At 39.5% G+C, this 24,168-nt stretch overlaps 1 protein-coding gene across 9 annotated transcripts in view; it reads right to left on the reverse strand.

Moving 5' to 3' along the window:
• NRG1 (neuregulin 1) overlaps window positions 1-24,168 on the reverse strand; it is a gene marked incomplete at its 5' end in the record, with an annotated part of 1,032,208 nt that overhangs the window by 1,191 nt on the left and 1,006,849 nt on the right. For 3 of the 9 annotated variants that reach the window (XM_081221162.1, XM_081221159.1, XM_081221166.1), the window contains 6 exons: window positions 2,717-2,923; window positions 3,952-4,082; window positions 6,452-6,578; window positions 8,151-8,253; window positions 12,934-12,957; window positions 19,615-19,673. In XM_081221162.1, the coding sequence (XP_081077288.1) occupies window positions 2,717-2,923; window positions 3,952-4,082; window positions 6,452-6,578; window positions 8,151-8,253; window positions 12,934-12,957; window positions 19,615-19,673 (651 nt within the window). Of the gene's footprint in view, window positions 1-395; window positions 538-2,716; window positions 2,924-3,951; window positions 4,083-6,451; window positions 6,579-8,150; window positions 8,254-12,933; window positions 12,958-18,983; window positions 19,674-20,258; window positions 20,327-24,168 lie in introns of those variants that run through there. The other 6 variants (XM_081221161.1, XM_081221167.1, XM_081221164.1 and 3 more) reach the window with 5 other exon arrangements.

A 24,168-nucleotide genomic window follows, 5' to 3' on the forward strand; every position in this document is an offset into this window, starting at 1 on the left:
TGTGAGCACAGAATACCCTGCATAAGTGTGGTGGAATGAGAGCCATAGAGCAGGGGTGGGGGTGGGGGTCAGGGGGCATAGTTCACAATATCATCATCAGATATCCTCCTCAGAGAATTTCTATTCATCGTACACTTCTCGGTTGTTACACTAGGACATTCAGCACCCTTGGAATCTCAAATTAGGTAGCCAAGAGTCTCCTCACAGGGGTGCATGCAAAGATCAGCTAAATTGCCTAGCTCATCAAAGCGTTGGAGGTTTTCGATCTCATCATGAATTTTAATAAAAGCACGTGAGTTAAGACAAGAGGGCGCCGGGTCCTGGAAACCTCTCAGTTTAGCAGGACCAAGGCTCAGGGATTTGGAAGGGAAAGAAGTATTACTTAAATACTATACCTTCCCAAAGGCCAAGGGGTCTTAGAGAATGAAGCCCAAATGGGGAATGGAAGAAGCTCTAAGCTGAGTTTCGGAAAGCTGGATCTGCATGCATTTGGATCTGTGGGCCTTGTTTCTCCTTAGCTCAGCTATAAGGTTATGTCTTATGAAAAAAAAAGAGCATAGTAACTTAGATTTATTCCTGATAACAATGTAACACATTTATGTGCTTTTTTAACTCTTCCATGAAATGTTACTTCTTAACATTCAATTTGCAACTCTCCATCCCAGTGACCATGACATACAAAGGTAACTTATTTTTGGCTTCATAGTTATGTCCAATCTCTGGTCTACCTCTCTTCCAAAGCCCACCGTTGTATGCGTCTCTGGCTCATCTTTTGTGACTGCTCAAGACTGGGCTGTACCGTGTCGCCTTATGTCATGTTACATCTGATAATGCTCAGTGAATCTAGTTGTCTAGACACTGAGGGCACTGTTTTTACCGTATCGTGCTTTCTTCCCCCAGAACAAGAAGACCTGATGTGGCAATGAGAAAGCTGTGGCTTATTCAGAGTCACATTTCTCAGCTTGGATAAAATGTCACCAATGCAGGGCACTAAAGGACTCTTTTCTTCACATTGGCATTTGCAGAGGCTAATTTGACATGACCTGTGATGACACAGGACACCATCTTCTGAACTCTAGCTAACAGAAAAAAGAAACCTATGAACTCTTGTGCTTATCAGCCATGAATCTCAGTCATATGGAAGTGAGATCTAAAATGGGAAGGTGTCTAGAGATGGAAATATTGGGGGATCAAGTCTCCAGACTTTTTGTTTCGGGGATACTTAAATTAAGCGCTCTGAGAAATGCTAATCCAAATCCAATCAACCCATAAAAGTGACTCGTCTTTTCTCTCCACGATGCCTAGGTCCAGGTATATTTTGCAGTCCTAGATAATATCTGGGGTATGAAAGGAAGCAGGGAAATGTCAACCTTTAAAGATAAATATCACATGTAGTGATGAAGACAGAATTTATCCCTAAACACTTTTTCAGGTTTCTAAAAGGACTGAATTAGGACAGACTTAATACATAAAGATATAATTACATGAATTTAAGACTAATGTATTAAACCAGTTTTGGACCATGTCTACTTTTTCATAGATGAGTTACAGAGCAACCACTAATTCCATAAAACTCTGAAATACCATTTGGGGGTAAAGGCTTTTGAAAAAAAGGTAATCAGCAGGCTCTATATGACCTGCAGGCTCCAAACTGGTCTTCTTTGAGGTAAGTACTTCCCAGTGCTTGAGTGGAAGGGTATATCACAATTATCTCCACCCATGAAAACCAAGTAAGTATCGCTTCGGCATGATGTAAACCTTTTAGCAAGTGGTCAGAGATTAGACTGAGAAGACAATAAAGTCAACAAACCAACAAACCAACAGACAAAACCCTGCTGGATTTGAAAACAAATAAGTAACAGCTTACTGATGGGCTAGGAATGCTGGTTGGGTATAACTTTCTCCCCCAGTTTACGTGAAAATGGATCAGGAGAATCTATGAATTCAGTATTCTTATGAAACATCTCTTTCAGCTTACTTCGCTCTGATCTTTATTCTACCTTTGTTGTGACTGACCCCCGACCCAACCCTATAGCCCCAGAAGAAAGCCAACACATTCTGGAATAAGGGCCACATCAAAGGCAATGTCTGCCTTGAAAACCTCCCGTGAAGACTGCGAGGAGAAGCATACGAGAGATTTATCGAGTCATCCCTTGTTGGAGTGCCATAAAGGGATACTGTCTGGAGGATGCAAGCCATCCCTACAACCGTCAGCAATGACACAGCCCTTGATTTGATTTAAGTGAGGCTGGAAGGTAAGAAAGAGTTAGCACGTGAGACCAGGAGTCCAGCTCGACCAGAGTTTGGATAACTGGCCACTTAGAATTCTAGAAGGGTCCTGATCAATCACTGAGGCCAGCATTCTGCTCTCAAGTTACAATTGAGGGAACTGACACATCCCCTCCCCCCGCCCCGAGGGTCTGAGCCTAAGGTCAGAGCTAGGAACTCCAAGTTTGCTGCACCTTCCACGTCGAATCATTCCAGCTTTTTAGGAGTCTGTTGCCTGTCAACCACGGGGATGATGCAAGAAGCTCAGAAGCAGTGAGTTCAGTCAAACCCCAAGATGGCACCATCAACTAGGAGCACTCCTAGACCAGGCAACTGACGCCCCTTATTCTCATTAGAGTGGGTTCCTTAGGTGGGCCCGCGGGTGCTCACGGGGATTCTCTTACTGGGGTGCTCTCTCCTCTGTAGTAGCTTTGCCCTTCGGTTTTACCTTTCACTATGAGGAGAATCTCGGTAGGAGTCAGGGGTTTCTCTGGCATGCCTGAGGAAGCTGTTACACTCGCGAGGGCCTCCCAAGCCATTAAGACGTCCTCTTGGGCCCCCAGTAGGGCTGCTGTGCCTACTGTTTTCTATGGATGACATCACGATGACAGAGTGGCTTTCTGAAATGATGCTTTCAGTGTGTCCGTTGCTCCAGCTACAGAGGAAATGGGAGAGGCAAAGAGAGAGATATATTTTTAATTATAGGCACACATGGGAATGAAAGGAAGTGATCTGACAAGTCTTGCGAATGACTGGTGCATCAGTAGTTCACTACGGTATTACTTGTCTCAGAATAGAATTGTTTATAAAGATGCTTGCTACAGACAGGATCTTGGTTTAGACTGGCTTTGCAAGGATACACTTTATTCATGTGTTCACCCATTCAACACACATTTACCAAATGCCGTTTTGTACTAAGTATTCTTAGAGTCTCTCTGTTCTTGAGTGTCTTAGATTAAGGAAACACTTGTCTTATGGGCTTCATTTGGAAGTCTAGTGCTGCCCTTGGTAGCACCCATTCGGATATCACCAGAGCATTTGAGAATTTAGGGTTCAGCTACTTAGCCGGTTCTCATGTGCATATCCCAGGGCAATCCAACCACCGGAAGAAGTCAACTTCTAAGTATTATATGGCATCTAAGACAAACTCTTCCCAGTGTAGTAATTCTGTGAATGGTCAGGCATGAGAAAAGACGATCTCTAAAATAAGGAACAACGATCCTATAAGGCAGCTATTATTTCCCCTTATTCTGGTAACGGAAAAATTGAGGCTCAAATTCAAACAGCAATTAAGCGGCAGAGCCGGTTTGATGTCCAAAGTCTGTTTTTGTTCCAAGCCATACATTCTACTGTACCTCACTGCCTCCTAAGTACCTCCTGTCCCTTTTGTAGGCAGTGAGAGCAAAAGACAATGTGTAAAGAATCGCTCTTGGGCTTCCCTGGTGGCGCAGTGGTTGAGCGTCCGCCTGTCGATGCACGGGACACGGGTTCGTGCCCCGGTCCGGGAGGATCCCACATGCCGCGGAGTGGCTGGGCCCGTGAGCCATGGCCGCTGAGCCTGCGCGTCCGGAGCCTGTGCTCCGCAACGGGAGAGGTCACAGCAGTGAGAGGCCCGCCTACCGCAAAAAAAAAAAAAAAAGATTCGTTCTTAGAGAAATGCCATGTGATTTTTTATTCTCATACCTGTGACTGGGAGTCTGGGTGACAGTAGGGGAGTGATGAGCTGTCGAAGTGTAGTGACTGGTGGAGAAAGACGTCTCCGCCTCTCTCTCGACAATATGCTCGCTGGAGATGACATTTTTAGATACGTATTGCTGGATAAACAAAGAGACACAACTTGAAGATTTAGGGAAGTCAAAATGCTAACGATGTCACATGCACACACACAAAAATCTCTTCTTCTAATACCCAGGCTTTATAATAAATTATATTTTTCCAGTGGCCAGATGACAAAACCTATCCCAGCTACTGTGGTCTTTAAATTAGGTAAATGGAGTTGATGGAGTGCTCTTTGGATACGCATGCAATGTAGGTCCTACAATCACAACTACACTTTATCAGAAACAGACCTGTTTCTTCTCTTTCGTTTCCAATTGATAACATGACTAGAAATCAATACAAAAGTCTGCCCAATACTTATTTTTGTAATAGTTGTTGCAAATAAAAAACGACGAACAGATATTTGAGTGAAACAAAAGAACAGAGATGGTTCATCTTGTTTCAAATTTCAAGTCACTAGAAGAATGAAAACAGTTCTGTCTTGAATCTTCCTTTCTCTTTTAATTTCTCAGTGCCCATGGTGCCCTAATGATATCGTTGAAATTTTTAACTTGTCAGTGATAAGACTAACAGGGCTACTGAGAGATTTGAAAGACTTAACAACAGCTGTCAAGGTTACACATCTTGACAAACCATATGATAGAGGGCCTTATATTTAGTGCAAGTAGATTCTACTTTATTTTCACCACCAAATCACAGTAGCTATTACCGCCTTTTATTAGTGAGAGAGGGACATCTTTAAATTGTCTTTTAAACACTGTTAGTATTTACACCAAATTGAGTTAAATAACAGGTAAAGACACAGATAGGAATAGTCTTAGATGAAATAGTCTTAGATGAAATAATCTGATGGGTTATGGGCTCTAAAAGAACCTGATATATTCGTGGAAACCAAAAAAAAAATGCAACTTGAATTATGCTTGAAATTATGGCTGGTTCTCTTAACCATGGAAAGGTTATTCCATGTGGATCTTTGCTTTAAGGAAAAGAAAGATAGCACTGTCATATGTAACGATCTATTTTTAGTCTGCGTACCAAATGACTCTTGCACCTTGGAAGGCAATGTAAGCTCAGTGAATCTAATGAAAATCATGTTTAAAAATTATACAACACTCACTAGATGCCACTGGGCTAAGTGTTTTATATGGATTATCTTTTTAATGCCCGCAAGAACTTTTTGAAGTCGGTATTATTTTTATGAGGAAGAGACAGGGTTTAGAAAAGTTAAAGCTCACAGTATCATAGCTTGAGCCCTAATTGGAATCCAAGCAGTCATTCTGCCTCTTATGTATTATATAAAGTGACAGATTATAGGTGTGTCAGTAGTGAATGAATTTAGCAACTGTGCAGAACATTCCAATGAACATACTGGTAGGGGGAGGAAAGCAGCAAAGATGTTAATGTATCAGCACGGAACAGTCTCCTGTTGGTCTTTCCTACAAGACTTGCTGGTGGTTGAACCTCCAGCAACCCTGAACTTGGGGCTTTGATAGATTTGCTCCACACAATACCCATCTTTGACTATAGGATAGAAAATGGTACTGCAATATAATTTTCCAGCTTCGCCTATAAAAAGCCAAACATCAGAGGGGAATGAAGAAAACAAGAAGAATGATGGTGGAGTAGGAAGGTAAAACTCCAGAAGCCAGGAAAGCTGAGTCCAGCTCTGCCCTGGCCCTTATCTGTAAAAAAAAGCTACGTAAAGACTCTCAGAATCTAATACTTGATGACTTCATTATATTTAAAAACTGAATGCTTCATAAATTTAAAAAATATATTTTCGAATGATGAAGGATGTATTTCCTCTGGACGGCTTGGCCTCATGTAGAAAGAGTTGGAAAGTATTAAATTCTTCTAGTTTGGCTACTGAGAAGCAAGTGTGGTAATGGCCTCGACCTTTTCCTGCCCTAATATCTCCCTTTGTTAATCAGAATCAGTAAATCATCAGGCACAGACAAATGAGTCTAATAAAAAAAATAAATGACTCTAGAGCCTTTAGTTCAGTTATCAGGGCTAATCAGTTAGACTGAAGCAGCCTTCATTTCCAAAGTATAAAAAAAATAAAGCATTTCCTTCTGATTCTTGTATCATGAATTTTATTATTTTTCTTTCTTTTTTTTTTTCTGTTCTTTCTTCTGGTTATGGTTTCCCTACAGAACAAAACCAACATGATTATTCCGATCCCTTAATGAACACTTTCTAAGAGGAAACGTGCTGGTTTTACAGTCACCAAATCCACTTAAAAAAATGTTCCCGTTATTTTCTCTTGGCGAGACCTTGGATTCCTGGAAGCCCTGGTGATTAATGGCAGCAGCTAAGAGCCTAAGAGCTTTAGAAAATAAACTTCAAGGTGCCTGAACAGAGGAGAGATGCTGAGCTTTTCCACTGGCCAGAGTCAACATACATTCACCAGCTGCACATTCTCGGGAGGTGGATTGGGGTGATGGGGCCCGTTGGCTATGTTCACCATGTTGTTTCGTTCAGAGCGAAGACTCTGCCGAAGCCGGTCGTGAAGCTTTTTCCGTTGCTTCCTGGATAGGAAAAAAGGAGCATTTATTTTTTCTATTGTTTACATTTTTCAGTACAGTCAATTCTTTCTTCTACCAACACACAACTCAAGGCAGTGGATTGGGAGGGAGGGAGGAGGAGGGAGGGGGTGCCACTTCATCTCAGGAGGGGAATCACCTATTCTTAGCAAGTAGATTTAAGAAGCTGCATGGGATTCTTACAGAAATTGAACTGGACTGCTGAGAGATAAGAAAAAAAAAGAAGACAAGTCAAGTTGAGAGGTGGCTAATACCCCAACTTTCCTAATCAATCCATCTTTGCCTAAGTCTTACCGATGGTCATTTGTCTTAGGTAACAATTCATGCTATGCAACTGACAAGGTTGATTTCATTTATAGTTTTGCCTGTGTGTCTTTCAAGAAAATGCAGTTAGTGTTGAATCTGTGCATCTGTGCATCACACAGTGTGTGTATGTATAGAACTGTATGTGAGCATATTGTCTTTGTTCCTCAACTTGGATCATAATATTAGTCCCATGACTAGTTTTGGCTCAAGATTTTATATGATGAAGCGACAAAATAAAACAAAACTGTTAACAAAACTGTACGTGAGTGAAGATACGTACTTATTTTGCCGGTAGATTCTGGCACAATTATAATATGATCCTACTCTATTACCACTTTCTTCTGTAACTAGGGAATGAATATTCACATATTCAGATTGAATGTAATAAGACTCATAAGGTGGATTCCGTGAAGGCTTATTTATCTCTATCGCTTGCTCAGTTCTGGCAACATACTAAATCCTGGGACATTAAGAAAATGCCAACCATGCCCTTACTTTTATGCCATAAGAGCATATTGTCTTTGTTCCTCAACTTGGATCGTAATATTAGTCCCATGACTAGTTTTGGCTCAAGATTTTATATGATGAAGTGACAAAATAAAACAAAACTGTTAATAACATTATTTCAGCCTTGAAGTAGAAGTTCTATGTATGAGAGAAAAATGAAAAGAATTCACGTCAAACGGTAATTGTATTTGTTAACATGAACCCAGCTTAAAGGACCAACAAAGCGAACACAAATCTGTTTTCATGTTTCTCTTTTATTCTTTCAAAGCAAGTTTTGCTTGATTCTCCTCCTGTGAGATTCCTTTTGTACATCTCTCATTTTGGGAGCATTGGAACCAGTCATCTAATTAGATGGAATTGAAAATTCATCACGATCATGTTTAGAAAAACCCCTGCATTTCAAACAGCACCAAATGCTCCCTTTATCCCCTAAGTCTGAGTACAGTTGGACGTGTCCACAGACACCCGCGTGTGTCCCTGTGCAACCCTGCCCCTCCCATCCTTTCTTCGGTCATGGGACTGTGGTCAATTATCAGAAGTCTTCTGAACACTTTCACACAAATAGGCAAAGCTTTCTAATGTGTGTGATTAGGAAAGGTCCTCAAAATGGATTATTCAGGGGTAACAAAAATAAGGAGAAAATCCCTCTGTGGTGCCCACCCCCTTTTTTCAAGACTAGGCTGGGGAGCTTGCCGGCCAGGCTGTCTGTGCGGTAAGGAGCGAGGGGGTGAGGAGGACATTTACTTGGTTTTGCAGTAGGCCACCACACACATGATGCCCACCACAAGCAGCGCGATGCAGATGCCGGTGATGGTGAGCACTCGCTTCTGGTAGAGCTCCTCCGCTTCTGGAAAGGGACGAGAGCAGACGTCACCAAAGGTCCCTGACCCTTGCCAGGACTTACAACTGAACAGTTGGCATGCTGTATTGTCCATGTTCACAAGAAAATACACATGGGACACTTCACTCCTCTTGCAGATGTACTTAAGGTGCAGCATAATCTGCACTACATTTTGAGCATAAAATGGCAAAGCCCGTTGGGGGCCATTTATAATTTACAAAATGATATTATTCAGTTACTTTAATGATAAGTGATAGATATATATGTACTAAACTGGCAAATCATAAACATTAATTATAAAATAATGATTTGGTTAAAACGGTAGATTTTATTTTTTTTAAAAAATCTCTTGCAAAGACAACAGGAATCAACACCAGTAAAAGGAGCCAGCATTGGCACCACTGGGACCCGCCTCCTTCTCCTTTCCTTCTTCCCATCCTCCCAGCCCCCTCCCCTCCCTCACTCTGAGCCTCTTTGGATTTCCCAGCTATTTCCTATTCCTGTGGTCTTTACAAAGAGCCACTTCTAACAACAAAAAAAAAGAAAATCAAAGACATTTGCAAACATGAGCTTGACTTGTAGTTAGCAACAAAACTGATGCAGGATCCCTATGATTTAACAGTAACATGGGAACGTAAGCAACATGGCATGGAGTAGCAGGGCACTGTATCAGAGAAACCCCAGTATGATGGGTGGGATCGTCCCGTCCTGGGCCATGATGAAGATTTGTCCTTTGAGGAACAATTATGATTACTTCACCAGTTGTACTCAGAGACCTAATTTATGGCACTACAAAACCACTGGTGCAAATGATACATGATTTGAAATAGATTGTACTCTCCTGCATTGACCAACTTGGCAAGTTAGCTAATGTCGGTTGCACTAAGGAGATGGGATGCTTAGAACTTTCAGCTGAAATTACTGCTGTGCCCCCAATGCAACCAGTTTCTGTTTCCTGGAAGGCTTTCTATTTGCAAATCGGGTTTTGTGGGGCTAACTTGCTTACACTATGGCAGGTCGGGTTCTTAACAAGATTGGCTGATTTAATGGTGAGCCTGATCCTCTTAGGAGCTAAGCTTCCAGCCAGTCCAATCACAAGTATTATTGGGAGATATTCACGAGTTCAATGAGAAAGAGAACTCAACTGATGCATAATAAGCGGTGTGAGCTGTATTTGCTCTTCTGATTAACAAGCTGGTCAAGAACTGGGGAATATTTTACCGATGAAGGTCTCTTATCTGGACATCCACATGGGGCCTTATGGAACATTTTCAGTTTACATTCTCTGTCTCAGCAACCACACTTTTTTTTCTCTACTGAGAGAGGGCAAGTCGCTGGAAGTCTTCTTGAAATGAAAAAGTGCCAATGTAATTTCTATGATACAGTAGACGTTATCATTAAACAAAACATTTCCTACAAGCCAAGCCCATGGTAATCAAATTCCAGTTAACAGGTCAGGAACATTGTCAAATCAAATTAATAAGAGCACTGATTATTAACAGGAGGAAGAGAAAGAAGTCAGCGGGTAAAAGAGACCAGAATGCTGCAGAGATTATACAAAAACAAACCAAAAGTGTTGGAAGTGGAAAAGAAACAAACTGAGAGGACAGACGGGCTGACAGAATGACGGAGAGAGGGAGGAAGCCAGGTAGGAGGGAAAACAAGGTTAAGAAGTGAAGGAGCGATCTGAAGTCCCTGGCACAGCATGCCTGGTACTAAGGGAAGAAAAATAAATACATAAAAGAAAACCAGAGGGAGGAAGTGCTGGGGTGGGAGGAAAGGTGGAAGCAGATTTGGAAGGGTTATCCCATACAGCATAACTCCTAACCTAGACTGGCGGTCACGTGGAAGCCACAATTAGAAAGCAAAGCAGCTGGTGCATTGCGGGGCGACAACGGACCAGGAGACATAGAGCGGTGTCACGTAGTTTTGTGCCGCAAAAGTCAAATGAGGAAGTGGCACGTGGATGCTTGTATGTTAATTGTGAGTGTCTGCTGCTTCCTAACTCCCCTCCCACATAGCCACAGGACAGGGAATTCAATTTCATAAGGTGTTAATCTGTGAGCTGATGCCCCTGGGGCCTCCGCCTGGACCGGGCACCCGGATCAGTTTTCAGCACTAAGTCTAAACAGCAAAGGCATCACCCCACTGGTCCTTCTCCAGGGATGCAGGACACAGAGCAAGGATCCTTTGGTTGTGATGAACTGGTTACAAACCCGAAGTGTAAAAGTATCATAGCCTAGAAAATGAAGACCCTACTATACCTCTTTCGCTTACTCTATTTTTTTCTTCTTTTCAAATGACAAGCACTTGGTAGCATTGCCATCTTCCCATTCTATCTTTAGAAAAACCTGGGAAATTGCTTCTGCACACTGCAAAAAGAGGACCTAGCCAAGGGCCACAGGGGGAAAGGCATCGTGCCTCTCACGGACTCTTTGGCAAGTTTTTTGGTGGTTGTTAATTATAAAATAGACTGATTTGGGTTTGTGAACAAATCGTATATGATGACTTGCCCATTCTTCCTAGGTTATGTCAGAAGACAGAGTTTTTCCAGGAAAATCAATCATGGAAATAGAAAGGCAGCCCAGTAAAGGCCAAAGGGCAAAAGAAAAGTGCTAAATGAACTAATTAAAACCAAGGACCCTAGAACACAGATGTGGATTAGGATTCTGTATTCACATCAGCATGTTTGCATTAAATGTTTTTCATCTAAGTTTCTGATTTTCCAATGGTTTACTAGATCAGGTGACCCTCACAAAATAAATGTGTTCAAAGAGAAATAATTGATGAACAATAACATAAACAATGAGTTTTTTAAGAAACGCTTTCCCCCCCTTATTTTTTTCCTAGTGTGACAGGGTCAATAGGACAAGAACAGATTAGAGGCAGTGTTGAAAAAAAGAATCCATCAGGCTCGTTGGCGGATCTGCCTTAATGAGTTGAAACACTTCTGAGTCTTTATGGTTTGGCTGTATGCATTGAATGAACCAGATCAAGCATGTTTTTCAGACTGATCTGGCTAGGCCAAGAGACAGAAGCCTTGGCTGTCTCAATTTTAATTGACCTTTAAAGTCTGATTTTCCTTAAGGATGCAATGTTCTGGCTGGCTGGGGACTTTGGAACCTCTGGAAGGTTTACCCTTGAGAGGTCAAACCTTAAGGTTACCAAGGTAACTCCTGGTGTGGGTACCACATCAGTGTGCCTTTACTAACCCTTCAGATCTTACTGAGGGAGGTTATACATCTGAAATATCCATCACCCTACTTCATTGTTTGGGAAGAGAAATATTAAATTTAATAATTATACCCTAAAGTAATAAAGCAGGAAAGATGCTGTTAGGGAGAAGAGGGGAGGTGATGGTGGTATTTTTTTCTTCCTTTCAGGTAAGGCCAATAAGCCTTTTTAGAAGTGGGATAATTTTTATCCCGAGGAAAGTAACCTGAATAGAGAACTCCCCTCGTGTGGACCGCCTGCCCCCTGCGGGATGTTGGTGGGACCTCTTGTGTTCCTTACTCTTGGGTGATGTTCTCTGATGTGCAAAGGACCACTCCCATGAACATGGGGCTATTCCCATCAAATGAATAGTTTTCTCTTGGAATATTTTTGGGGGCAATGAGCAATTAATTGAGGTTCTATCCCTGGAATGGATAGAGCTTGTAACAACCTGATTTTCTACAAATTATGGGAAGTACATTAGGTGTAGACTGTGATGTTATCATTGAAACGAAAGCAACCGCTATAAGATGCTCTCAACACATGATGTCACTGACACCAGCTGGTTGGGGACCAGATATTCCTATAATCAGGACATCGCTTTATTGACTGATGGTCACGTTCCTGGGGGCCTGCACTGTGGAGCCTCTGGAAGAATAGAATGGCTTCCCCTGCCTCCCAAGACTGGCCTTTTCTCCCAACTCTTTAGGGTGAAGGCTTTCCAAAGAAGTATGCCCCCAATTCCCATGCTCATAGGAGATATTTTACATTTGCAGTGTGAAAATGTCTTATTTGATTACTTGTTGGGATATAGTGACTCGAGTTTAATTCTGTTAGTGCTAGAATTTCCAACTAAAATAGCACAAGGCTATTTCATTCTGTTTTCTATTTCCTTGCTCATGAGATAATGAAATTGACTAGAGCAGTGCTTGAGTATCTCCAGAAAACCAGAGTAATCCAAGTCTAGGCATATAATATTATGTTGCAGATTAAGAGCTATGTTACTATATTAATAGATGATTTTTACATTGTATGTCAAGCTCCCATCAGCCTAAAATGTGGAGTGTTCTTACACTGATGTATGTAAAGCTTCTTCTGTTCTCAGCCTTCTGGTTTGGTTCTTCCTACAGCCTTATAAACCACTCTAACGTACCCCAGCTCGGAAATAACAGCATGGCCAGATCAACCAGTGGGTCAAAGAACATGGGATATATGTGAATTTGCAGCAGGTAAGGTGATTTTAAACTCTAAGTGAAAGCTGGGAATCTAAAAGCTGCTGCACTCAGTACCACGGTGGTAAACTAACCATAGATTGAAAGCAAAGAAATCACTGTTATAGCTGTATGATCCCTTCTAAAGAGAAAGGAAATTAGTTAGGAACTGAAAGGGAAGAATAGACAGGGGGGGGGGAAAGGGTTTCAGCTCATAGGCTCTAAATTCTGCAGGCTAAAAGGAATGATGATTGGTCCATACCCATAAATTCAATCCCAAGATGCTCTGCCAATGCAGAAAGTTGACAAAAAAAAAAGAAAGAAAGGGAAAAAGTTTCAGAAAAGAGCAATACACTGCACTCCAAAACACATTACACACGACTATTATGGCTCTGCGTGCACATTGAACAGACAAACGGCGGATGGTTAAGGAAGCAGTGCTCAGGTACGCCCCCATGAGTCCACAGAGGGAACTTCTCTTTTAAGAGGTGCGCAAATACCAGCACACTGTGTCTTTATTAACCCTTAAAAGACCTTACTGAGGGAGAAGTTGTATGGCCGAACTCTCCTCTATGCTATTTCATTATTTGTATTCATTATTTGTATTTATCATCAGAGACGGCATTTGGCATTATTTCATTCTTCTCTTTTCAAAAGGCAGACTTGAAGTTCCGGGGAGGTGAAATTGTTTTGCCCAAAGACACACAGTGGCAGAGCTAGGAAGTGAAGCCAAGTAATTTGGTTGGAAAATTTCATCACAATGGATTTATATAGCTATGCTCTAATATTTCTTGTTGCTTTAGTTATTTTTTAAAAATTATTTCCTTTTCTCCAAACCTTCTACTCTCTCCACCACTTACATGACAAGGAGCAAACATTTCTGCTCAAAAAGCCAGACAGGGCACTGGGGCACTGGAGCCTGCTTCCAGTTTTCCATATAATTCCTGTGTGGCATAGGACGGCTCTGAATGCCTCACTTTTTCAATTGGTTAAAAAAAAAAAAAGAAAAAGAAAAGAAAAAAGAGGCGGGGGAGGATGCAATTCCTGGGTTCTTTAGTTAAATTTAATTTACTACTTCTTCAAATCACGAAGAGCCAATTAGATGATCACTTCCCAGTGCTTAGCTCCAATGCCCAGATGGCAGTTGAAGGGCACAGGCACCCAGGGAAACTGCAGGGCTGCCCAGGGAAAGGGACTCAAAGTTGTGTGCTCACAGCCCACAGTCCTGGCAGACCTGACTAAGGAGGGGCCGGGATTGCAGGACCAGCAGAACCTGCACAGGCTCAAGTGACAAAATGGGGCCAAAAAAAACAAAACAAACAAATAAACAGAAAAAAACCAAAAACCTCTGGAAAGGACACATTCCATTCTTGAAACAAAAAGTTGTTAACCAAATTTCATCATGTGCAGCCCTTCAGGATTTCCTTATTTGTGCGTGGGTGGTGGAGAGGCAGGTGGGAAGGAGGGGCGGGATGAAAACAGAGGGGTTCTGTGGTCTCTCTTTCTTCCCTTGGTCACTGATTAGAGAGGTACCAGGACAGCCCCCAAAATATGACAAGGCATCTGTAAAGTTTGAAAACATGCGGTAGAGGGGTATTTCTCTTACAGAAGCATCAGTTTGGACATGAGCAAAGCTCCTCATAGAGAGAAGGGAAAGAGGAGCTAAGTATGTTTGGAGTCATCCTCGTTTCAGGTCCTTTCTCTGCCATTTACCTGTTCAGTGACTTTGGACAAGTTAATTTCTTGTTGACAAAATGCTTACGATATTGATAAATGCCTCACAGGGTGACCCTGTGGAATAAAGGAGACATGAAGTATGTCGGCCAACAGCAGAGGGGTTCAACAGCTTGGGGAACAGACGTATCTGGAGATTTACTTTGGGCCACTTACTGCATGGATGTAGGTTTACTTCTGATTAATTTCACGGCCCTCAAAACTCTGATAGCTCCTGGGATATATCAAGAATTTAGATTTTAAAAAAACTTGCCACCTCTTAAGAAAATGAAGTTTCCTAGATTTAAAAAATCTATATCTCTATATATAGATGATATAGATATATAGATAGTGCATCTAGTAACAATGATAAAGAGGCACTTTATATAACAGTGAGTTCCCTTTGCCTTGAGTCCAGGGTACTCAGGCAAATCACCTACATTTTTCATAAATTTAAAGCCAGAGGATGTAGGGTTACTTTGGTTGCACAATGTTCACAGGAAAATTAACCACTTTTTCCAATCCAAACGAATTTCTCTTGCCTCTGTGCAACATTCAATTTGACAAATTGACATTTTTTCCCCCCATTTGTTTCCTCCATATAAACTTCGGAACATCAAGATACCAAAATTCATTTTCCGAAGAACTGATAATAAATTTCCTTACACATTTACATGAGAAAGTGACTCAATTTTTCTCCCTAGAACCCTCTCCATCTCTTGCCTTTTCCTCCTACGTCAGTAATAATTTAAGGGTTAAAATCAAGAGATAACTACAGAAACTCTTTCCAGAAAAGAGAATCATGATTCCACGCCTACGTGAACACTGCTAATTATCTATATTAGTTGCATAGAAAGCTTGGTTAAGTCTTCAATGAAATTAGTAGCATGCTCATGCATACATATTACTGCATTTACAGTTTTATAGGTAAGTCTGTGAGCCTAACTCTAATTTCATTTCATGGGAAGTCATTCATATCAGGCAGCTCCAATTTCAATAATTCAAAGGGAAATTGGTACTTAAAATTGGAATCTCTTCTGGCTATAAGCCCTAACAAGGAAACAAGCAGAGGAAGCATGCATCAGTCACACTAGTCCCATAGCAAATACTACTCTAATTTATTTTTACTATTGGTGGCTACATTTCTTTCATTGTGAGTCAAGACAAGTAGGATACACAAACACTTTTCATTTTCTGAAGAGGTCATTACTTTCTATCTTTTCTATTTAATCTAATGTTGGCTTAGGCTTATTACATATCATGTGTTTCCTATTGAACTTCTGCCTAGCCACTCCATTTTTCAAATTAAATTAGTAATTCAAAAACACGAAGGTTACTGTAAACAATTTAGTTTCCTTTTCTACATGTGATTTCCTGCTGTGCAGTAAGCAATATAAAAAACTTAATTTAAATCTAAGAGTCTTCAGAAACTATTAAATATTGACTCGCTAATCCTTTGTTTTAGGATTTTATAATAGTTTGAAGAAAACTGATTAACCTATAGGTTAATTTAAAATTTCAATTGCATTAGAGAAAAGAACAAGAAAACAACTTTTTTAAAAATTGAAATGGTCCATACATGCAATGATAATTTCTGTTAAATTTGAAGACATTCAGGGTTTTATTCCTTAATATCTTGGGTCTCCTTATGCAAATAATCTCAAAGAGGTATGTGTCCTCTTGACTTTCTGCCCCTCTGAGGTTTCTAGAGGGGTCCTGTCAATGTCATTTCTAAATGGGAACAATTTAGCGTCTGACTTCTAATTTTCGACTTACCTTTACAAATGTAGATTTTTTTTTCACATATACCAACCCATATTGCCACTGAGCCCTTCGAAATGTAATAGGAAACTCTCTCCTTCCTTCCAAGCTTCCATATGCCATGAGCAAGTATTGATTCATTCACAAAAACACACACAGTGAAATCTCACTAACGCTCAGCTGGAGTTAATGATAATTTTGTCATAGGTTGAGTGTGTCTTTATTCTACTTTCAGCAAGATACACATGTTTGATAAAGAAATTAATAACTTCAGAGAGTTTTTAAAACATTTAGAAAAGTCAACACAAATAATTTAGGCACTAGTAACCTATGGTTCAAAAATACTTTTAAGGCTAAGTTTACTCATTCTGAGAATATGCCTACAAGTTCTAAAATTGTACTCTTTTAAAATAGTCTATAATTTGGGCTATTCTATAATTACTTCCTTAAAATGTTAGTTTATACATGACCTATTTGCTCCATACTGCCTGTAACTATTGAAGCTGTGAGTGCTTTTCTTCTATAACATCTATAAATTGATTATCAATTGTCTCTCTCTCTATATATATACACACACACACACACACAGAGACACACACGCACTCTCTCTCTCTCTCTCACACACACACACACACAAAATGATGAACACAATCCTTTCAAGTAGGAATTCTGTGTCAAGAAGGGTGAAATTTGAAGCTGACTAACCTTGACAATATTTTCCTAGAAAGTATTATAAATATGTTTTATTTCAAGGAAAAAGGCTTCCTTCAAGGATGCTCTATAAAATATACATGTGTTCCTTTCTTTCATATTTTAAATCAGTTTTTATAAATCAATAAATGTCCCATAGGACACCCTGACCAGACAAACTGTATTAAATCCTAATAATGTAAGTTACATGTTAATAAGCATTTAAAAAATTGTACATTCTTTTAGAATGTGATTCTTCAACTGAAAATGTGGCTTGGTAAGTTGAACAATGTTTCTCTTTGAAGCTGGGGAATATCTTTTCTTTTAAAATGTATGTTATGCATTTCAAACTTTATGAACACCAATAAATAAATTTTAAACATTACCATGGTGGCAACACTTTTTAGTTTTTGTGTAGCCTTCATTGCTACTTGAACATAAAGTTCTCAGAGCAGCAAACATTTATTTTCCTGCCTTCTATGTGAAGGTCTGCAGAAATAAAAATTGAGAATGTAAGACATGGAAGTTAGAAAATTAACTCTGGGCAAGACAATTTTGGAAAGCAGTTTCTGATTGGAAGCTCTTGCTTTTCCAGACATGAGGCCGCGCTGATGCAGAGTCGCTACAGATTTTGTTTATAAATGTGCTTCCTATCAATCTTTGTTAAATCAGGTTAAAAATGAACGCTGCTTTCCTGGACATCTTCCAAAAGTGCCACTGAAAGCTTACTAAAGAATTTATTCAAGGAATCACACTCAGATTAAATACACAGTAGCTATTTTAAAATTATATCTTAAGAAAGAGAAAATGGTCTAAAAGAGAAACTGAGAACATTTTCTCAGGTTATTACCGTCAGATCTCACTGCATTATCATTTTGGGGGAATATCTTCATTTTGTAATGCTTTTCTCTATCTGGTACTTCAACATTGCTTTCAGTGCACAATGATATTCCAAAAATTTAAGTATAATGCACATGTTCAGAATTTTCATTAAATTCTAAAATATAATTGTATTGAATTTACACAGTCACATGGATTTGCTAAGTCTATGTCATTTGAATACAAACACATTTCTAAAAGGAAACTATATTAAGTAAAATTCTACTTTTACATTCTGTTTTTACTTTCTATCTTATCTACCTTTGTAACAATATTCTACAGCTGTAGAGAGAACAATTCTGTCCACTAAAGGCATTTTATTTAAAGATTCTGAATAAAGGGGAGACCGTGTTTGAAAATTTAGCAATGCCAATTTACCAATTTTTCACAACATAAAATGGTCTGTAACACAATTTTTGATCTGTAGCCTTTGTAAATACATAATAAGTACCACCTCACTAAAAAAAGAAAAAGTTTGAATAGTATGGGCCTAATCTCCCCATAATGCATATGAAATTTCTTTATTCTTCCATGTCTGTTAACATAAGGAACAGAATCTTATTCTTTGCATGTATACAAGTAAGAGTCAAATCTCATTCTTTTAGAGCCCCCAAATGACCAATTGCTATCACTGTTTCTTGTGTTACATGAATTTATACCCTAATACGCTATGTGAAATATTTCTTGGGGTGAGAAATTGACAATCTGAATCAGAGGTTGACAAATCCATTACGATGCTTTTGTAAATAAAGTTTCAATAGTACACAGCCATGCTTATGAGTTCATGCATAGTTTATGACTGCTTTTGTGCTACAGTGGCCAAGTTTTCTGTGGTTATGACACTGATGGTATGGTCTGCAAACACAAAAGTATGTACCATCTGATCCTTTACAGAAAAAAATTTGTCAACCTTTGATCTAAATGGATAACTATATGGAATCCATTTTAAATATAATGCTTTGAAAGCTCCAGATTTAAAAGTTATAGTCCTCGTTCACAAAAGCAGGAGAAATACATAGTTTAGTTATCCGTGCAATATACAATGTGAATTGGGTCTTTTAGGAATGATGTCCAAGACTTCTTGAAGCCACAGAAATCGATCAAAATTTCCCAGTTCTCATTTAAAAATATATATCTAGCAGTGAACTGTGATATTTCAAAGTAACTAATAAATATTTTTAAAAAACAATTTTCCTAAAATTATTAGTGAAACTAGAATAACATAAATAAATGATTTAACAATTCATCTAAAAATCATTTAGACCCGAATCACTTTTTTCCTAAACAAGGTCAATAGAAGCCTGGCTATCTCCTTTGCTGTAAAATGTTTGTTTGTTTTTAATTTTCCTGCTCAGTGCTTTTTTTAAACTTAAATGCAAACTGTTTGGTTAATGAAGAGAAACATCTGCACTCTTTTTATTCTGTTTATTTGTTAGAAATAACACATTCTGAACCGAAATGAACTTACCATCATTTCAAGTGTGTACTGGTTACAACTTAGCGAACGTCCTTTTCAGGAGGGGGTCATTTTATAAAGAAGATGGACTGTCCAGTGGAATGATTTTATTTTATCAATAAAAGTGAGACTTTTAAATGCCTTTATTATCATTGCACTGTGTGATATAGACTATCATTTTATATCACATTATTCAAGATCAATTTCAGAAACATCGGAGCCTCACACACCTATGAGTATCTCAGAGCCAACTAGTCATGAACAGAGGAAGTAATACAATTGCTTTTGTTAATGTTCTCATGCGACAGGCAGAGGCAGTCAATGTTAGACCTGGTAAAACACATCTAGCTCTAGGTGAAATCTGAGGGAAGATGCAGCAACAAGAAAGCAGCACCGACTGAGCATGCTCCTATTCAGGCAGAGACAGAAAGGGAGTGGACGTACTGTAGAAGCTGGCCATTACGTAGTTTTGGCAGCGATCACCAGTAAACTCATTTGGGCACCTGAGAGAAGAAACAAAAAAACAATGGTAGAAAAAACAGAGAAAAAGAGAAGAGGTGAATATATGCTAGAAAGAAGCTCCTTCAGTGACATTTGATTGAACTTGGTGAGTTCACCCTCAGGAACTGAGTCTTTGTCCTAATCATGGCTTTTAGACTCTGGCATTTCCCCCAAAGGGTTAAAAATTTGGACAAAAATGAGAGAAAGATCCCAGCATTTTAAGTGACTGCATTCTCTCAAAGGGAGTCACTTGAAGTGAAAGCAGATGTTTTCTTTAACTAGGTTTTCTATTTGACAGCATTGGTCCAAAATGTTGGAAGGAAAGGAGTTCTGGTTGGCTGGCCCGCCATGATCACCAGCATCGCTGACCATCCTGGTGGGTCATTCTTTTATAAAATTGATGACCTTTGGGGTCTGTGTTGAGACACAGTTAAACAAGGTCTCATTGAATGGGTTTATGCCCTGAGTGGTTAAACCATAACTAGAACAAAAGGAATCAGTCACAACTGAGTTGTAAAACCACCAAGTGGTAGTAATTGTTGCTGTAGTTTGGGGGAGAAAGCAAATTTCAGATTATTTTAACATACTTTCTTGGGTTTGGACTTTCATGGGCACATTCTCAGTACATCTCGCTCCAGTGAATCCAGGTTGGCACCTAGAGGGTAAAAATGTAATAAGCAATCGAACGCTAAAGACACTGAACTTTCAGACTGGCAATTTTCCTCCTATGGAGTATGGAGACTCCTACAAATGACCTGGTAGCTGAACAACATAAAAGAAAGGAGAAGACAAAACATTTAGAAAACCATGTCCCATGAAAACTGTGGGTTATATATTTCTGTTGTTTGCTTCAGTCTTCATAAAATCAGTTAACTGAAATTTAACTAGAGTGAGGTTGAAAAGTTGAAAAGAAGTGGCAAGTTCTGGGCAGCTAAGTCATTTTCCCTTGGGCATTTCTGAAGTTGTCACTGATCAATAGACTCACTATGTTAAAACACTGGTTTTGGTAAGCGCTTATAAGGTTCCATCCACCATCTTTTATTGTTTAAATGATTCTGAGCTTTTTCTTTTGTAGACACAGTTTTGTACTTCATTTCATAGGTGTCTTTATAGGTGACATCAACAAACTACAATAGAAGTCAAGCACTTTCACACTCTAGTGATTACTGACAAGAAAAACTACGTCTCTTTTTGTTTTAAAGATATTACAAATTAGGTCTTATTTTTAATGGTGAACGAAAGAGGCAGATCTTTATTAGTACAAATTTCACTTCATCCAATTATCCCAAGTCAAAGGCAAATACACTTCTAAACTTTAAACAGTTATTCCTCTACTGAAGTATTTAATAAATGTCATTTTGCATTTAGGGTAAGTTGTGTGGAAACTGTATAAAATTTACATTGTACTCACTCATATACATTTGCCTATCAAAATTCCAGAATCCCGGTAGAATACTGTTCTTAAAGTCTTGTGATGGGGCTGTGCCTAAATATGGGAACCCTTTACAATTGCTCCTTTTGTTGCTGTCGCTCCAGTAACTCAAGCATTTCAGAATGGATTCATTTTACCCAGTATCATACTCTAATAACTAGGGTCATCAAAAAGTTCCAGGACACCAATATCCCTCTTACAGGTGCTCCACAACCATAGCCATGATTATTAGTAATAGTTCATCTAGGCCATAACCATCATGCACACACCTCATGATTTACTTACAACCCTTTCCTCTCCAGAGTAAATAAAAATAAACACCATCTTTTGGGCATCAAAGAGATGTGAATAAAACGATTCATTTTTGCTAATATAAGGTTGATTTTTTTTCATCTCCCTTAAAGCCAAATTCAGTGCCAAAAAATGGCACTGTTCTCAAATGATTTGGTACATCTACTTCACCCATTTCATGAAGAATGGCTTGTAAGAATAAATACTAGTAGTTCCAGATTTTCAGCCCTATAAGTACTTGGGTAAACAAAGTATAATTATGATCATTAAAAATAATATCGGGGGCTTCCCTGGTGGCACAGTGGTTGAGAGTCCGCCTGCCGATGCAGGGGACATGGGTTCCTGCCCCGGTCCAGGATGACCGCATATGCCACGGAGCGGCTAGGCCCGTGAGCCATGGCCGCTGAACCTGCACGTCCGGAGCCTGTGCTCCGCAAAGGGAGAGGCCACAAGCTTAACAACAAACATCTTGATATTGATATAGTTTTTTCAATTCTCCAAAATATTTTTTTTAATGAACTGGTTATTTTCATTTATAATATTTTTGCTTCAATGAGTAGAGGAAGATCTGCCTAGAGAAATACAGAAATAAGAACTGTAACCTGTAAGGTTGGGTCATTTCTCATGAAGATGTCATTCTACATGCTTCAATAAGAGTGCCTTCACAGGTAATTTAAGAAAAATATATGGAAACTTGTTTTCCATATAACTTATTTGACATAAAAATTTTTGAAGTACATGGGTTTTTTGTTTTGTTTTGTTTTTTTGCGGTACGCGGGCCTCTCACCGCTGCGGCCTCTCCCGCTGCGGAGCAAGGCTCTGGACGTGCAGGCCCAGCGGCCATGGCTCATGGGCCCAGCCGCTCCGCGGCATGTGGGATCCTCCCAGACCGGGGCACGAACCTGCATCCCCTGCATCGGCAGGCGGACTCTCAACCACTGCGCCACCAGGGAAGCCCTACATGGGGTTTTTATTTGTGTATTTGTTTCTGAACCAGGACTATATAAATCCATATAGACATACACTATAATTAAGTAGGTAATTTCAGAACTAAGAATATATTCTATAATGACCACTTCATCTTAAAAATTTAAATTCTTAATTTGATCACACAATAATCCACTTGTTTCATACAAAGAACATGGTATGAGATATGTGAATATGGTATGTGTGTGTGTGAGAAGAGAAGAGAAGGAGAGAGAACCATTAGAGGTAAGAAATGCACGTATTATTTAAGGATCATGAAATTAACAAATAGCAGAGAAATCATGAGTCCCTTAAGAGAAGAAACACATTTATTAGAAGACTGCCATTTATGCATCTAGGATGACACTTTTGAGATCACCGGGCACAGGACAACTAGATGAAGGGGATCAAAAATCTTACCCAATCAATTTTCTAATTTGTACAAACTCCTGAGATGATGTTTCCTAGGAAACTAGCATTATCTCTGTCATAAGATGATGTATCAATAGAATATTTGGTGCAGTAACACAAGATCTGCTTAAGGTATGCCAATCCTTTTTGGAATTATCAGCTATAACCGAACCAGAACTCTCCTTTCACTACTGTTTACCTTCACTTAGATGGATTTTCTTAGCGTAAAAGCCTTATTATTATTCAAAGTGGGGTCCAAGGACCAATAGCACCAGCATCTCCTGGAATCTTGTTAGTAGACACGTAGAATCTCAGGCTCCCATCCATAACTACTGAATAAGAATCTGTATTTGAACAAGATCCCTAAGAGATCTGTTTGTACATTAAAGTTTAGGATGTCAGGGGTCCTGACCTCCAAAAGGCCCTCTACCCTGGCATCACAGAATCTTGCTGCTTGCATGTGAGAAGCCCATTTGGCTTCATTGGGCCTCAGCTGTCCTCAGGGATAAAATGAAAGGATTTAACTAAGTGATTATCAAAGGTTTCTCTTACCACGAAGGTTCTGGGAATCACCCTCACACATGGAATCACTGTGCAAAAACACAGACATCATTTCTTCTGAATGTATTATCAGTCAGGGAGGACTCGAGAACTTAACCAATAAATTTCTGACAGAATGGATTTTTAAGACAATCTGAAGGCAAAATAAATTTCAAATACCTATTCCTAAGCAATTCAAGGGTTCAGTGGCTATAATCATTATGTAACTTTTGTGGATGTCTAGAATTCTTACCAAATCAGATGGAAGGAAGTGGAAACAGTTTCTGCACAAGCAAACTGCAGACTGCATTGACTGGGTGGAGGAAGCATATGCAAATGGAAATGCACCTGATCTGTAGGCTCTGATTAAATTCTATGGAATTATTTCTAAAAGAATAGGCGGACTGGCTGCTGACGTATTTCTTTATTAGCACTGTACTTTAAGCACCCCAATCTATCGCTTTCTTCAGAGATAAGAGTACGGTCAATTTAATCTGATTTTGAACAATATTCTTTGGCACGAGTCTGAGCACCTTCCAAGAATTTTATGTCTTAGAAGAATCTGTTTGAATAAGAACCGAGGCCCTATTGTAGCTCCAAAACTATATATACCGTTTGTTTTACTGATCAGATTAGAAGATGGAAATATATATTTTTTAATTTTAGTATTTGCTCTTAACATGATAAACTATCTTTGTTCTATATTTGTTCTTCGTGAGATGAAAACTCAGACGGTTTTTTTTTTTTTTTTTTTTTTTGCAGTACGCGGGCCTCTCACTTTTGTGGCCTCTCCCGTTGCGGAGCACAGGCTCCGGACGTGCAGGCTCAGTGGCCATGGCTCACGGGCCCAGCCGCTC

Source organism: Mesoplodon bidens (genome assembly GCF_964165515.1).
Source record: "Mesoplodon bidens genome assembly, chromosome: 20".
Lineage (NCBI taxonomy): Eukaryota > Metazoa > Chordata > Mammalia > Artiodactyla > Ziphiidae > Mesoplodon > Mesoplodon bidens.